A 16,517-nucleotide genomic window follows, 5' to 3' on the forward strand; every position below is an offset into this window, starting at 1 on the left:
TTATGAAAATTGGCCAGATTCCAATGCGTCCGATATCTCGCGAGATTTGGGCTTTCCCCTTCTTCCTGTGCCGGCTGATGACGTCAAACCAGAGATCTCAGGAGTCCTGAGCGGCGCTCGGGGACTCACTGAGTGGCGCTCTGGGAATTAACTGAGCGGCGGTCGGGGACTCACTGGGGGGCCGTATAATGTATATTTGTAAAATTATCTGTGGGGCCATATCAGTCCGGTACTCGTGCCGCAATTGGCCCGCGGGCCGGACTTTGGACATGCCTGGTCTAGGCCAAAATAAACTTTCATGATTCAGATAGCGCATGTAATTTTAAACAATTTTCCAATTTACTTTTATCACCAATTTTGCTTTGTTCTCTTGGTATTCTTAGTTGAAATCTTAACCTAGGAGGTTCATATGCTAATTTCTTAGTCCTTGAAGGCCACCTCTTTTCAGAATGCATTTTAACAGTTTTTCACCACTAGAGGGTGTTAGTTCACGTATTTCATATAGATAACACTGTGTATGTGAAGTTATCTGGGAGCAGGCACTGATTGGCTAGACTGAAAGTCTGTCAAAAGAACTGAAATAAAGGGGCAGTTTGCAGAGACTTAGATACAAGATGATCACAGAGGTTAAAAGTATATTATTATAACTGTGTTTGTTATGCAAAACTGGGGAATGGGTAATAAAGGGATTATCTATCTTTTAAAACGATAAAAATTCTGGTGTAGACTGTCCCTTTAACGTTATGCAAAAATTATTTTAAAAAATAAACCATTCAGGACCCCTACACCTCAGACTGTGCCTTACCGTAACACTTATAAACAATCTGGCTGCCAGAAGTCTCAAACGATCATATAGTAGATCGACACTGAAAAGACTGAAATTCAATGACTTCGCTACGTGAATATCCGACAGCAGAGAGAAGTTATTCATCATTTCTATAATATTTGCGTGGCACTCCAAAAATGTTAATTTTCTAAAAAAATGCAATGTGCGTGCAGCCATTAAACAATATTATATGAAAATAGAAGAAAGGACAAATGATCAATTTTCAAATGTCAAAGAATCGCAAGGCCGCACCAATGCAAATTTAAACATACTTGTATTTATTGTGAGAACATAAATTAGAACCACCTCTTTAAAAAAAACATTTATAGCATAATATCACATCACATGTATTCAATAACAGAACTAACACAAATCAATTGCTGTGATAAATTATATGGAAGCACTTAGTGCAAATAGCACGCTTCCCAGCAACCTGAGTTGAAACTTATTTTCTGTAAGATATTTAGAACACTTGGTGCCGAAGCACGCTCCAAGTGAATACAGGGCAAAAAGTTAATATATATGCACGACAAGGTATGTCCAGGTATTCTGACAATTGCGTTAGTATCTTTATATAATTTGGACTATGAGCTTATCCCTCTTATTTTTCGAAAGATTATTGCCAATTACACACTAAGGGAAAATCATGTGTCTAGTCAAAGCATAAATACATCTCACCACACTTGCTGCTTGGTATTTGAAATGTCCCGGTTTGTCAGGTAACAAATTTCCAAGGTTCCTGTTCCCGGCTTGTCAGATAACAAATTTTCAAGGTTCCTGTTCGCCAGCAAAGTTGCTATTTCAAAGCAACAATCTAGTTGAGTAGCGGTCGTGACTTGTGTCGATACATAGTATTGCCCAAAGGTTTAATTCACAGCCTTTAGCTGCAACTCTGGATGTGAATCAGCATTTGTAACTTGCAGCGTGAGCGGTCATTCACCAAACCAACACCATGTGTAATGCCAGATGATGCGTTTCGCCCCTCCCACTTTTGGGTTTTGCCAGGACTTCGTCAGATCTCCATCAATGAGTCTAAACGGCTCCTTTTATAGTGTCCATAAATCAAATGTGTAGCCTCTTAAAGCTATATTACAAAAATCTGGTGATATTTAACCTTTATTATATTTTATTATATTTATGTGGAACTAAAACTTTTTGAAAAAGGCAACAGCATAATCAAAACCACTTGCTTACATTATCATTCCATTTGACTAAATACAAACTGACTTATTAACAAGCAACTTCTTAACAGTTAAATTAAAAATTGATTTATATACAGTGGATATAAAAAGTCTACACACCCCTGTTAAAATGTCAGGTTTCTGTGATGTGTAAAAATTAGATAAAGATGAATCATTTCAGAACGTTTTCCACATTTAATGTGACTTATAAACTACACAACTCAATTGAAAAACAAACTGAAATCTTTTATGTGGAGGGATGTAAACAAAAAAACCTAAAATAATGTGGTTGCATAAGTGTGCACACTATATATATATATATATATATATATATATATATATATATATATATATATATATATATATATATATATATATATATATATATATATATATATATATATATATATATATATACATACATATATACATACACTGGGGATGTAGCTGTGTTCAGAATTAACCATTCACATTCAAAACCATGTTAAATAAGAGTCATCACACACCTGCCATAATTTAAAGTGCCTCTGATTAACCCTGACTAAAGTTCAGCTGTTCTAGTAGGTCCTTCCTGACATTTTCTTAGTCGCATCCTACACAAAAGCCATGGTCCGGAGAGAGCTTCCAAAGCATCAGAGGGATCTCATTGTTAAAAGGTATCAGTCAGGAGAAGGGTACAAAAGAATTTCCAAGTCATTAGATATACCATGGAACACAGTGAAGACAGTCATCATCAAGTGGAGAACATATGGCACAACAGTGACATTACCAAGAACTGTATGTCCCTCCAAAATTGATGAAAATACGAGAAGAAAACTGGTCTGGGAGGCTACCAAGAGGTCTACAGCATCATTAAAGGAGCTGCAGGAATATCTGGCAAGTACTGGCTGTTTAGTACATATGACAACAATCTCCCGTATTCTTCATATGTTTGGGCTTTGGGGTAGACGGCAAGACGGAAGCCTTTTCTTATGAAGAAAAACATCCAAGTCCAGCTAAATTGAGCAAAAACACATCTGAAGTCTCCCAAAAGCATGTGAGAAAAGGTGTTATGGTCTGATGAAACCAAGGTTGAACTTTTTGGCAATAATTCCCAAAGATATGTTTGGCGCAAAAACACAGCACATCACCAAAAGAACACCGTACCCACAGTGAAGCATGGTGGTGACAGCAGCATGCTTTGGCGCTGTTTTTCTTCAGCTGGAACTGGGGCCTTATTCAAATTAGAGGGAATTATGAACAGTTCCAAATACCAGTCAATATTGCCACAAAACCTTCAGGCTTCTGCTAGAAAGCTGAACATGAAGAGGAACTTCATCTTTCAGCATGACAACGACCCAAAGCATACATCCAAATCAACAAAGGAATGGCTTCACTAGAAGAAGATTAAAGTTTTGGAATGGCCCAGCCAGAGCCCAGACCTGAATCCAATCGAAAATCTGTGGGGTGATCTGAAGAGGGCTGTGCACAGGAGATGCCCTCGCAATCTGACAGATTTGGAGAGTTTTTGCAAAAAAGAGTGGGCAAATCTTGCCAAGTCAAGATGGGCCATGCTGATAGACTCATACCCAAAAAGACTGAGTGCTGTAATAAAATAATTTTATTTTTACTTCCCTTCACATAAAAGATTTCAGTTTGTTTTTCAATTGAGTTGCATAGTTTATAGGTCACATTAAAGGTGGAAAAAGTTTTGAAATGATTTATCTTTGTCTAATTTTTTTACATCACAGAAACCTGCCATTTTAACAGGGGTGTGTAGACTTTTTATATCCACTGTATAACAGTTAATTACAACTTGAGAGATTTATTTTATAAAACACAACCTCATAAAAGCTAAAAAAAAAAAAATTTCAATTTTAGTTTAAATATAAGTAATTGCTTATTACAGAAAACAAGCAAATTAATTTTTTTCATTTAACCCTTTTGGGGATAGAGTCTGTAACCTATAAATCCATTTTGTTTCTTGTTGAAGTACTTTATCATAATTTCCTCCACCTTTTAGGTTTTGGGTGTTCAATCCCTATGACTTTTAAGCCCGTATAATCGGCACCATGACATTCAGCAAAATGCCTAGCTACTTGACTGTCTTTTTGCTTAATGTAATTTCTATTCTCTTTTTTTACTCTGTCTTTGAGCTCCCTTCCCCTTTTTACCTACATAATATCTAGGGCAAGGACAATACAGTAAATAAATGACCCCTGAGGTATTACAAGTTATCCACTATCTAATTTTGAACATTTTTGTGAGTTGTTACCAAAAATCTTAGTTTTTTGTATATTACTGCAATAATTGCACCTGCCACATGGATGGCACCCAACTCTCTGTTGCAGGCTAGTTAGCCAGTTTATAGGGGACATCCTTTTTTCAAATTCAGAATGTACTTAGCTGTCCCTAAGACTTACTGCCCTTTTTGCAGTTAACAAAGGGTTTGGAGAGAGAAACTGACAAAAAGCTTTATCCGTGCGCAAAATGTGTCAATGTTTACGCAATATGTGCTGTATTTTACTCCAATGACAATTATATATGGAGTAATTAAACACCCCAAATTTGCTTCATCCTTTTCCACGCATTTTGTACTGTAAAGCATACTTTGTCTATTTGTAATGCATGCTCTCACCCAAGCTTTTTTAAAACTTCTATTGGAAAACCCCCTTTCTCTGAATTTTCGTGCCAATTCACCTGCTTGTCTCTCAAAAGCGGCTTTAGTAGAACAGTTCCGTTTCAAATGTAGAAACTGTCCCACTGGAATCCCATGTTTTCTTTTATTTGGGTGGTGGCTGGTAGCGTGGAGTAGGCTCTTTGTAGCAGCTAAAGGCTGTGAATGAAACCTTTGGGCAATACTATCTATCGACACAAGTCACGACCGCTACTCAACTAGATTGTTGCTTTGAAATAGCAACTTTGTTGGCGAACAGGAACCTTGAAAATGTATCTGTCAAGCCGGGAACAGAAAGTGGGAACTAAGTGCTTCCATATAATTTATCACAGCAATTGATTTGTGTTAGTTCTGTTATTGAATACATGTGATGTGATGATATGCTCCAAATGTTTATTTAAAGAGGTGGTTGTAATTTATGTTCTCACAATAAATACAAGTTTGTTTAAATTTGCATTGGTGTGGCCTTGCCATTCTGCGTGAGCAGACGGTAGGAAACAAATTAATATATGGCACTTTTTTTTCTTTATTGGATATTTTACAGCTGGGATGAATCATTTTGTTAATATGACCTCATGTAATAATAGTGATCTAGTGATATTATTCTAACACTTGTTAAAAATTCAATAAAAAAAGCAAAAATAACAAGTCAGGCTATGGTCTTTAATTTATGCACAGTATTGGTATCCATAGCAATCACTTCAAAATGTCTACATTAAATGGGCAGAAAAGTAAAAATGAATCTTTCATGATTTAGCTAGTGTCCAAATTGTGGGCAATTATTCAAAATTATTCTATTGCATTTGATTTCTTTACTTGGTGTCCTTTGTTGAAAATCATACCTACATAGGCAGGCGCAGGAGCAACGATGTACTACTGGGAGCTAGCTGCAGTTTAGGGACTGCACATTTATGCCTTTTTGACATTGGCTAACCTCATGTGTTTAGCTAGCTCCCGGTAGTGCATTGCTGCTCCATCAACAAAGGATACCAAGTGAATGACACAAATGTAATAATAGAAGTAATATCTTAGTCATGAAATAAAAGTTTAGGTTCATGCTCCTTTTTAAAATCATTTAAAAATGTTAGGGAACATTTGTATTATGTCATTTGATTTGTTACATGCGCCTCAATATAGCGTGTTTATCTTTTTATTTTTTTAAGCATACACCTTAAATGGACATAAATCAAATTTGAATTGCACAGTAGTACATTTCAAATTTGACTGAAAGCATTTTTGCAACTGCAGTACTGTGTTAAATTTTTTTCTTGTGCATGTGACTCTTCCAGCATATGCAGGTAAGCTGAACACGAAAATAGGATGTATGCAAAGTGCTGGCACTCAGAACAAGCAGACATGTATAATATGCATGCTCAGTACAGCTGTGCATTGCAAATTTGACTTTGTGTCCCTTTTTTATATAAATAAATAAAAATGTGCAAGTTATTATATCGTTGCTTGCATGAAAATGATTTTGCATACTTTTCTCTGGATGGTATGGATTATTAATTCATTCTATTATGTTGAATCTGATAATATCAGTTTTGCTCTTTTTGTTTATGTGCAGGTGTCTTATGGTTAGGCTGACCATATTGCCGCTTTAAGAAGGAACACATATGAAAAATACATATGTGAGGGTTCTTATACAAAACCATTTCTTTAAACAGCCCTGAAAACAGCCCTGACATATGTATTTTTCATATGTGTCCCTTTTTAAAGCGGCAATATGGTCAGCCTACTTATGGTACAAATGCACCACCTTTTTTAAGCAGAAATATGTGTCTGATAAAAACTTTACATTTATTCCTTTCAGACTGCAGAAAATACATCGAGTTAATGGAGCTACGGGAGGGTCTGAAGCAACTTTACAACACTGTCAATTCAGATTAACAACAGATGGATAGTACAGTGGGATTGTCTGCCAGATCTGTTTTGTTTTTTTTATGTTTATTTATATTTAGCTGTTGAAGTTACACAACTGAATTGCCAATATGTTGTTGGACTGACACTTATTAAACATGGATAATGGAGGATATGTTAAGTGAAACATTTTTCACTAAAAAGCATTTCAAATTCGAATCCTGTAAATACATAATGTATTATGTTTGTTTTTTTTCTTTATATCTGACATTTCATGATATAATTTATTTGTAAATGTCCCTCTAATGCTCACATCAGATTATTTGTTTATATTCTAAACGTAAAAGGGACATTTAAAGCCAAAATTTTTCTTTCATGATTCAGATAGAGAATACAATTTAACAACTTTCTAATTTGCTTAATTCTCTTGATATTCTTTCCTGAAAAGCATATCTAGATAGGCTCAGTAGCTGTTGATTGGAGGCTGCACAAAAATGTCTTGTGTGATTAGCTGACCCATGTGCATTGCTATTTCTGTAACAAAGGATATCTAAAGAAAGGAGCAAATTTAGATAAGTAATTTTTGGAATGTTTAAAATTGTATTTTCTGTCTGAATCATGAAAGAAAATGTTTGTTTAATGTCCCTTTTAATTTTGTTTAACCCTGCTAAGCCATTTCCCACCTGTGTGCTAAGCTGGTTTCAAGCTTTTTGTTGAAGTTTACGTTTAAACACTATTAGAAGTTTGTGTGAATAAACTATACAAACTATATATTGTTTTTTTTTTTTCAGCAGACCCAGCTGATTTAAAATATACCATTATTATATATGTATCAGGTTTAAAAAATAGCGCGTAAAATGTGAGAAAAGTGTAATTTTTTTTTTCTGCTGACTCAATAAATAATAGTGTGTAATTTATTTTTCTAAGCTCTATCATCAAAACCTGTGTGGATAAATATTTGTAGTAGGTAACTTGTCTGAAATAAGCAGAAATTAAGAACCTTTCAGTTTTTTTCCCACTGTTTTATTGCAGGCATGTCAATTTGATAAATGATCAAAAACAGCATCTTAGAATTTACTGTACTGTTTGCAGCTATTTAAACAGTTCTAGCCTCCTGAGAAATTAAAATGGGGTACACAAAGCACACATTTGCAGAAAGTACACCCGTTGGTGCATTAAATGAGGGGCTACAAGTATTTCTAGCATGAATTTGGGGTGCACAGCAATTAATGGAATAAGTTGCATTGCTTAAAAAAAAAAAAATTCTAAGCAAAGAGCCATATTCCACCTATTATTACATTGTCTATTTTTCTGCTAGCAGTACATTTAGCCCCTCATTTGATGCGTCAAGGGGTGTACTTTCAAAAAATGTGTACTTTTTATTTAATGTATCTTAGTTTCTACAGCTGTCTGATTGCAGACATAACCCATAAAAGTTGAAATGCTATATTTTTTTTTTTTTTTAAACGATTTCAAGATTGCCATGTCTGCAATTAAACAGTTCTAGCAACTTGGAAAATTAAAATATGGTACACAAAAGCATACATTTGTAGAAAGTACACCCTTTGACGCATCACATGAGGGGCTACGTGTATCTTTAGCACATAATTGAGGTGAACAATTATTAATGGAATATGGTGCTTTGCATAAAAAAAATTTTATTTTTAGCAAAGAGCCATATTACACACATTATACTGTGTAATTAGTTTGCTGCAAGGAAGACACATCAGCCGCCTAGTTTGCAAGTAAAAACAGACTTTATTTAAAGTAAAAAATTAAGCATGGTACAAGTATGCTCGGGAGGGAGCACTAAGAATGAAACGTCCGACGCGTTTCCTGCCCGGAGGCACTTCGTCAGACGTTTAATGATGAAACGCGTCGGACGTTTCATTATTAGTGCTCCCTCCCGAGCATACTTGTACCATGCTTAATTTTTGACTTTAAATAAAGTCGGTTTTTACTTGCAAACTAGGCGGCTGATGTGTCTTCCTTGCAGCAAACTAATTACACAGTATCCTGGGATCCCTTCTCGTGAGACTAAGGAGTGTCTCATTTCCAGCTTGCAAGGAGCCTCGATACCACCCACGCAGAAAAGCATAGAACTTCACAGTGGATACAAGGTAATCTCTTTTGGTTTAATAGAGATACCGATAGATGTAATAGATATACGTATTTACATCATACATTCTAATCTATGTTCTTGTGCATACTGCGGTGAGGTGAACTAGAGACTATATATGTTTACACAGAAGAGAATAAAAAAAGCACGTATATCGCTATACAGTTTGAAGCTTGACTCAAGATATACACTACACACAAACAAGTGCAAAACAATTACAGTGTGTGAGAGTGCGCCCTATAATCATCCAGCTTACACACATTATAACATTGTCTATTTTTGTGCTAGCAATACTTGTAGCCCCCCATTTGATGCGCCAAAGGGTGTACTTTCCAAAAATGTGTACTTTATTTAATGTTATTAATTTCTCAGGTGGCTACAGCTGTCTGATTGCAGACATAACCCCGTAAAGTTAAGACTATTTTGTTTTTAAATTTATTTTTTTAATTCTTTTTACAAAATAGATATTTTTAAACGAATATGTAATTTTTAATGCAAAAAATATACAGAAGTTTTGAAAGATGGAGAGAGCTGCGTAAAGAGGGTGTTTTACTCATCTTCCACACACGCTAAAAGGCTGATTATAAAAATATTACTTTTTTTTTTTTTTTTTTTTTTTAAGTCATACACATTTAAATACTTACACCATTAGAAAGGTTACCTTTCCAATGGTGGGTCTTGGGGGTATGTAGCTGCTTAGATGCCTGAGATACACGCATTTAAGCAGCATGCCCCCATCTCCCTATTACTCATAATTGTCAGTTTTAAATAAAGTTGCACAGTGACGTCATTGTGCGTGACGTCACTGCACAAAACGTGAAGCCCCGGCGATGCCTGTCACTATACAGGCCAGATCGCCGGGGTGGGAGTAGATGGAGGTCCCCAGAACTCCACGAAGGTGGGGGAGTACTAGTGACGGCTCTGAGCCGTCATTGGCACCTGAGAGGGAAACTTTGCAACGGCTCAGAGCCGTCGCTAGCACTTTTATTTCATGATTCAGGCAGAGCATGCAATTTTAAGCAACTTTCTAATTTACTCATTCATTTTTCTTCATTCTCTTGCTATCTTTATTTAAAAAGCAGGAATTTAAAACTTAGGAGCCGGACCATTTAAGGTTCAGCACCATGGATAGCGCTTGCTTATTGGTTCTCAACCAAAAATGGGCTGGCTCCTATGCTTTACATTCCTGCTTTTTAAATAAAGATAGCAGAGAACAAATAAAAATTGTTAATAGGAGTAATTTAGAAAGTTGCTTAAAATTGCATGCTCTGATTTATTAAAAAAAAAAAAATGGGTTTAGTATCCCTTTAAGGAAATATTTAAAGGGATTGTTGGTAACACATTAAAGTTGAAACATTTACGGTGCAATGTCCCTTTTAAGCAGAAAAAAAAATCCTGTTTATCATTTGTACGAAGGCTGCTAAAGCTAGAAAGTTCTGCTTGCCAGCTTTCTTACTCTCCTGATAGCTGTGGCTTGGTCTTACACACATGAAACTTTATACCGGCTATAATTCCCTGGAGGAGCGTGACATTTTATGCATTTGCCAGTGTATAAAGGACTTTTCTTGCATTCTTTTTTTTTTTCTCTTCTCACATCTTCTAGTTTTTAATAATTGTAAATGAATGGAAATCTTTCACTTGCAGCCTAAGACCATAAAATAAATCTTCCAAACATAAAACAAACTGTTAAATGCTTAATTACACAATATAAGTTTTTTTTTAAACAACAGACTGTCAGGTAGGTTTGGTTACCCTATCTGAAATAGACTACATTAATAGCACTCTGGGGATTACTTGGATACAAAAATTGTGGTAACAGAGAAAATCATGCAAGGATGTGCAAAGAGCAAAGACAAAACTTGCAGAGTAAACTAAATTTAAAAAATAACTTTTATTGAAGGGTTAATTAAAATTGGAAAAACACACATTTAAAAACACTCATAGGAGCCAAGATACTATTACTTGTAGATCGTATATTAGTGGATGTAGTGGGTAGATACTATCTATAAATGTATTAAATATATGGTATGAGGGCTGATAGCTATTCTCTATATTTTCAAAATACACCAGAGATGACAACTTAAATATGTTTAGTCAATATGTTGTTGTTGGTGATTGGTGAGTAGTTGTGCAATTGGGTTCACTAAAAGTGATATAGTGAACTTACTGTGGAGTCCCTTTAAATTATTTATTCGGTTGCAATACACTTCTACATGTATAGTTAAGAGGCTTAAATGATTATACACTTGATTCACTATGCGTGAAGATAGGGACTTTCTATAGAATCCCTTTAAATTGTTCCCAGTTTTCTGTACACACGTACATATGTGGCTGTGTACCAGCCTGCGCTACACAAATAAAGGCTTAATGCTCTGTATTAAATAATGTCTTTTATATTTGGAAATGCAGGGTCAGGCAGATGTATCCACAGTTTTTTAACGATATTATTGTATCCTGTATAAGATATCTATTACAAATAAAGCAATGTGATTAATGTAACATTATTAAAGTTCCATCATATTTATCCCTTTAAGTGCAAAAATGCCTAGTATTAGGGACTGGGACCTTTATAGTTGTTATTGTATTTTTATAGAAAATCCTATATAAAGGTATCAATATCGTTATTGTTACCAAGTGGTAACCACTACATGCATACAGTTTTCGTTGATATACAGAGCGGATAGATATAGCAAAAGGTTATAAATATGCCTTTGAGTTGAATGGCATAATATCATATGCTCAGGGTTGTAAATAAAGTGACCGCTGCTGTATCAACTATGCAATAGATGTGTTGAGTAACAAACCAGTAAACAAAGTTACTAAAGGAATGTATATAGAAAGTCACGGTTTAGCATTACCAAACGAGACCGTATTATTACGATATTCAGCCCTGTTTAGTTATATTTTTTAGAAGTGGTGTCGGTATTGCTACCGGTTAGGTTTTCCACCAGCTTGTGTAAGCATCAGCGTTCTGCCCCCATTACCCACTCCCGACTACTATCAATATATTGCGGTATAAAATATTAAACGATCAAAGTTCCTATGGCTAACTAAAAATACATGAGCTCCAAGGACTCATCACCAGTACCCTAACGTCCCTAACATGTTTCGCCTCGCGGCTTTTTCAAAGGGTGAGCGCGCCGCTCACATACTGGTCTTTTATAGGCTAATGGTCACACCTCCAAGGTGACGATATTACTAACAGCCAATCCTCTTCATCTTCAGTAAAGGGTCCGCCTATCATTACGATAGAAGTTTACAGTTACCTGTTTTTTTGATAATAACAATAGTAACTTTGTTGTAAGTTGAAATTGATTGATGGAAATGGTTATCGTAGCCTTATATATGAACTTAATGCTAAGCCGTAATTTTCAAGATGAAGTTTATTTTGCCCATAAATTGATGCTCAATACTCCCTGAACTTAGTGTTACTGTGTGATGAATTAACCCTGTGGGTGTCAACGTGCACTGGTGCTATGTGTTACCGACCTGCAATGTAACTACTTTTCTACTGATACAATAATTTACACTCTCTCTGATATATTCCGCCGTGTACTGTAATATCAAGTGAAGAAGATTGAGTGGGGAGTGTCACAATGCTGTGTGTAAAAATAAGTGCATTTGAGATGGTTGACAAAAAAGTACCAAAATTAATATGTGCTGCTCGAATTGTGTCAAGGAAAAAGTGACTATGTGTATGGATTATCGTGATCGTGATATAGAGGTTTAATCACAATAAACACCGCTAGTGTGTAAAAGTTACAGTGGAGTTATGTGCTTGAAGCTTGTAAAATATTGACGGTTAAAATATTCAACATAATTATAAAGTAATCCGTTAATAATTCATTCGTGAAGTTATCCATTTTAATGTGACTATAAGTATCCTTATTTTAATTTTAAACATGTTGTGGATGCTATATGGCATTGTTAAGATTGGATTTGGGCTTAATTTATAAGGCAAGAGATAGATATTATTTCAAACTTCTACTTACAATAGCTTAGTTGATATTAGCTATTGTGTTGCTGGCAGTTAATAAAAACATTTTTAGAGGATTGGACTGTATTCTCCTAAATTTGTGCTGTTCATTGCACATTTTACAGAAAGGGAGAGAGGTTGTTGCACTCATTTAACCCTAGTGGGTAAACTGTGTTAAGGAGAAAAATCCATTTGCTTTCAGCTTTTTGAAGGGTTTTTTCTACATCCCCACCTCTGATCCCCAGTTTAACTTTTTGTATTCCAAAACATTTTAAATCACTTTGTTTTGAGTTATGTTTATACAAAAAGTGTCTGGCCACCGAGGTGAGTTGTTTGCCTGCTTGCAAGTCTTTTCTGGCATTTTTGATGTTCCTTAGATGTTCTTGCAACCTTACTCTTATTTTTCTGGTTGTCATGCCAACATAGAACAAATTGCAGTTGCAGCGTAATGCATATATCACCCCTTCAGTTTGACAGTTAATATGTGCATTTACTTTGTGTGGTTTATTGAACCGATCATGTATTATTTGTAATTTCAGCATAAAGTTGCATGTGGTACAGGTTCCACATTTGAAGGAACCGTTGGTAAAAGCACTTTTGGTTTTTTCACTAGCAAGATGACTTGGACTGATAATGTCCTTTAAATTTCGGGTTCTTCTATAACCTGTCTGTATTTTGTCCCCCAAGATTGTTTTTAATTTGGGATCAGACATCAGAATGTGCCAATTAGATTGAAGCAGAGATTTTATATAGTTACTTTTTGGATTGTAGGTTGAAATGAACCTTATCCGATCATCCTTTGGTTTTGATCTTTTTTGGAGTAATTCTGTTCGGTCCGTTGTTCTAGCTCTGAATTCTGCCCTTTTAATTGCCCTTTTGCTATAACCTCTTGATAGTAAACGTCCAGTGAGTTCTTTTGCTCTCTTGTTATAATTAGATTCCGAAGAGCAATTCCTCCTCATTCTTAAGAATTCACCTATGGGGAGTGCCTGTATAGTATTTGGGGCATGGGCACTGGAGCTATGTAGAACACTATTTGTAGCTGTTATTTTCCTATGTACATCCATGGATAATGTTCCATCCTCCAGTTTTGAAATTTCCAAGTCCAAAAAGTTTACTTTCACTTGACTGGCTTCATAAGTCAGTTTGACATTAAATTGGTTCATATTCAGGTTAAGAAGGAAAGAGTCTAGTTCTTCTTTTGAACCCTCCCATAGGAACAGCACGTCGTCTATATATCTTACCCAGAAGGGAATTTTCTCCAGGTTCTGTGAGTTGATGTCAGAAAAAACGTGTTTCTGCTCCCACCATCCTAAAAAAAGGTTGGCATAGGTGGGAGCGCATGCTGTACCCATCGCGGTACCTCTTGTTTGCAGGTAGAATCCACCATTGAAAGTGAAAAAGTTGTGTTTTAATACAAATTGTAATAGTGCAAGTGTGAATTCGTCATGAATCGGTTCTTCTTCCGAGCCCATTTCAAGGAACCAACGTACTGCCTCAATTCCTAACTCATGTTTTATACAAGTGTACAAAGATTCGACATCTGCTGTCACAAGCCATGTTTGTTCTGAAATGTGAATGTTGTTCAGTTGGTTTAGGACATCAGTGGTGTCTTGAACATAAGATGTAATTTGAGTGAGATAATTCCTAAGTCTGTAGTCTACATATTTACTAGCCTTTTCAGTAAGGCTATTTATTCCAGATACAATAGGACGCCCTGGAGGGTGGGTTTGGTTTTTGTGTATCTTTGGAATTAGATAAAAGGTAGCAACAGTTGGATTGGATACTTTTAGAAATTGGTATTCTTTGTTGTTAATGATATTGTCATTTTTAGCTCCTTCTATTAGATTTGAATATATTTGAAGGTATTCATGTGTGGGATTATAATTCAGTTTAGTGTAGCATGAATTATCCCTTAGTTGTTTGTCTGTTTCTAGACGATACATTTTAAGAGGCCATAAGACAATATTACCCCCCTTGTCTGAATTTCTAATGATCTAATGAATTGGTTCCTTGAAATGGGCTCGGAAGAAGAACCGATTCATGACGAATTCACACTTGCACTATTACAATTTGTATTAAAACACAACTTTTTCACTTTCAATGGTGGGTTCTACCTGCAAACAAGAGGTACCGCGATGGGTACAGCATGCGCTCCCACCTATGCCAACCTTTTTTTAGGATGGTGGGAGCAGAAACACGTTTTTTCTGACATCAACTCACAGAACCTGGAGAAAATTCCCTTCTGGGTAAGATATATAGACGACGTGCTGTTCCTATGGGAGGGTTCAAAAGAAGAACTAGACTCTTTCCTTCTTAACCTGAATATGAACCAATTTAATGTCAAACTGACTTATGAAGCCAGTCAAATGAAAGTAAACTTTTTGGACTTGGAAATTTCAAAACTGGAGGATGGAACATTATCCATGGATGTACATAGGAAAATAACAGCTACAAATAGTGTTCTACATAGCTCCAGTGCCCATGCCCCAAATACTATACAGGCACTCCCCATAGGTGAATTCTTAAGAATGAGGAGGAATTGCTCTTCGGAATCTAATTATAACAAGAGAGCAAAAGAACTCACTGGACGTTTACTATCAAGAGGTTATAGCAAAAGGGCAATTAAAAGGGCAGAATTCAGAGCTAGAACAACGGACCGAACAGAATTACTCCAAAAAAGATCAAAACCAAAGGATGATCGGATAAGGTTCATTTCAACCTACAATCCAAAAAGTAACTATATAAAATCTCTGCTTCAATCTAATTGGCACATTCTGATGTCTGATCCCAAATTAAAAACAATCTTGGGGGACAAAATACAGACAGGTTATAGAAGAACCTGAAATTTAAAGGACATTATCAGTCCAAGTCATCTTGCTAGTGAAAAAACCAAAAGTGCTTTTACCAACGGTTCCTTCAAATGTGGAACCTGTACCACATGCAACTTTATGCTGAAATTACAAATAATACATGATCGGTTCAATAAACCACACAAAGTAAATGCACATATTAACTGTCAAACTGAAGGGGTGATATATGCATTACGCTGCAACTGCAATTTGTTCTATGTTGGCATGACAACCAGAAAAATAAGAGTAAGGTTGCAAGAACATCTAAGGAACATCAAAAATGCCAGAAAAGACTTGCAAGCAGGCAAACAACTCACCTCGGTGGCCAGACACTTTTTGTATAAACATAACTCAAAACAAAGTGATTTAAAATGTTTTGGAATACAAAAAGTTAAACTGGGGATCAGAGGTGGGGATGTAGAAAAAACCCTTCAAAAAGCTGAAAGCAAATGGATTTTTCTCCTTAACACAGTTTACCCACTAGGGTTAAATGAGTGCAACAACCTCTCTCCCTTTCTGTAAAATGTGCAATGAACAGCACAAATTTAGGAGAATACAGTCCAATCCTCTAAAAATGTTTTTATTAACTGCCAGCAACACAATAGCTAATATCAACTAAGCTATTGTAAGTAGAAGTTTGAAATAATATCTATCTCTTGCCTTATAAATTAAGCCCAAATCCAATCTTAACAATGCCATATAGCATCCACAACATGTTTAAAATTAAAATAAGGATACTTATAGTCACATTAAAATGGATAACTTCACGAATGAATTATTAACGGATTACTTTATAATTATGTTGAATATTTTAACCGTCAATATTTTACAAGCTTCAAGCACATAACTCCACTGTAACTTTTACACACTAGCGGTGTTTATTGTGATTAAACCTCTATATCACGATCACGATAATCCATACACATAGTCACTTTTTCCTTGACACAATTCGAGCAGCACATATTAATTTTGGTACTTTTTTGTCAACCATCTCAAATGCACTTATTTTTACACACAGCATTGTGACACTCCCCACTCAATCTTCTT

General features: G+C 35.6%; 1 protein-coding gene across 1 annotated transcript in view; it reads left to right on the plus strand.

Annotated features, from left to right (window-relative positions):
• Positions 1–7,294, plus strand: part of MZT1 (mitotic spindle organizing protein 1) — a 50,746-nt gene extending 43,452 nt beyond the window's left edge. Inside the window, exon 3 of the mRNA XM_053704931.1 lies at positions 6,477–7,294. Within this exon, the coding sequence (XP_053560906.1) occupies positions 6,477–6,500 (24 nt within the window). The 3' untranslated portion in view covers positions 6,501–7,294. The remainder of the gene's footprint in view (positions 1–6,476) is intronic.
• The last annotated feature ends 9,223 nt before the right edge of the window (positions 7,295–16,517 follow it).

This window comes from Bombina bombina, chromosome 3, assembly GCF_027579735.1.
Source record: "Bombina bombina isolate aBomBom1 chromosome 3, aBomBom1.pri, whole genome shotgun sequence".
NCBI lineage: Eukaryota > Metazoa > Chordata > Amphibia > Anura > Bombinatoridae > Bombina > Bombina bombina.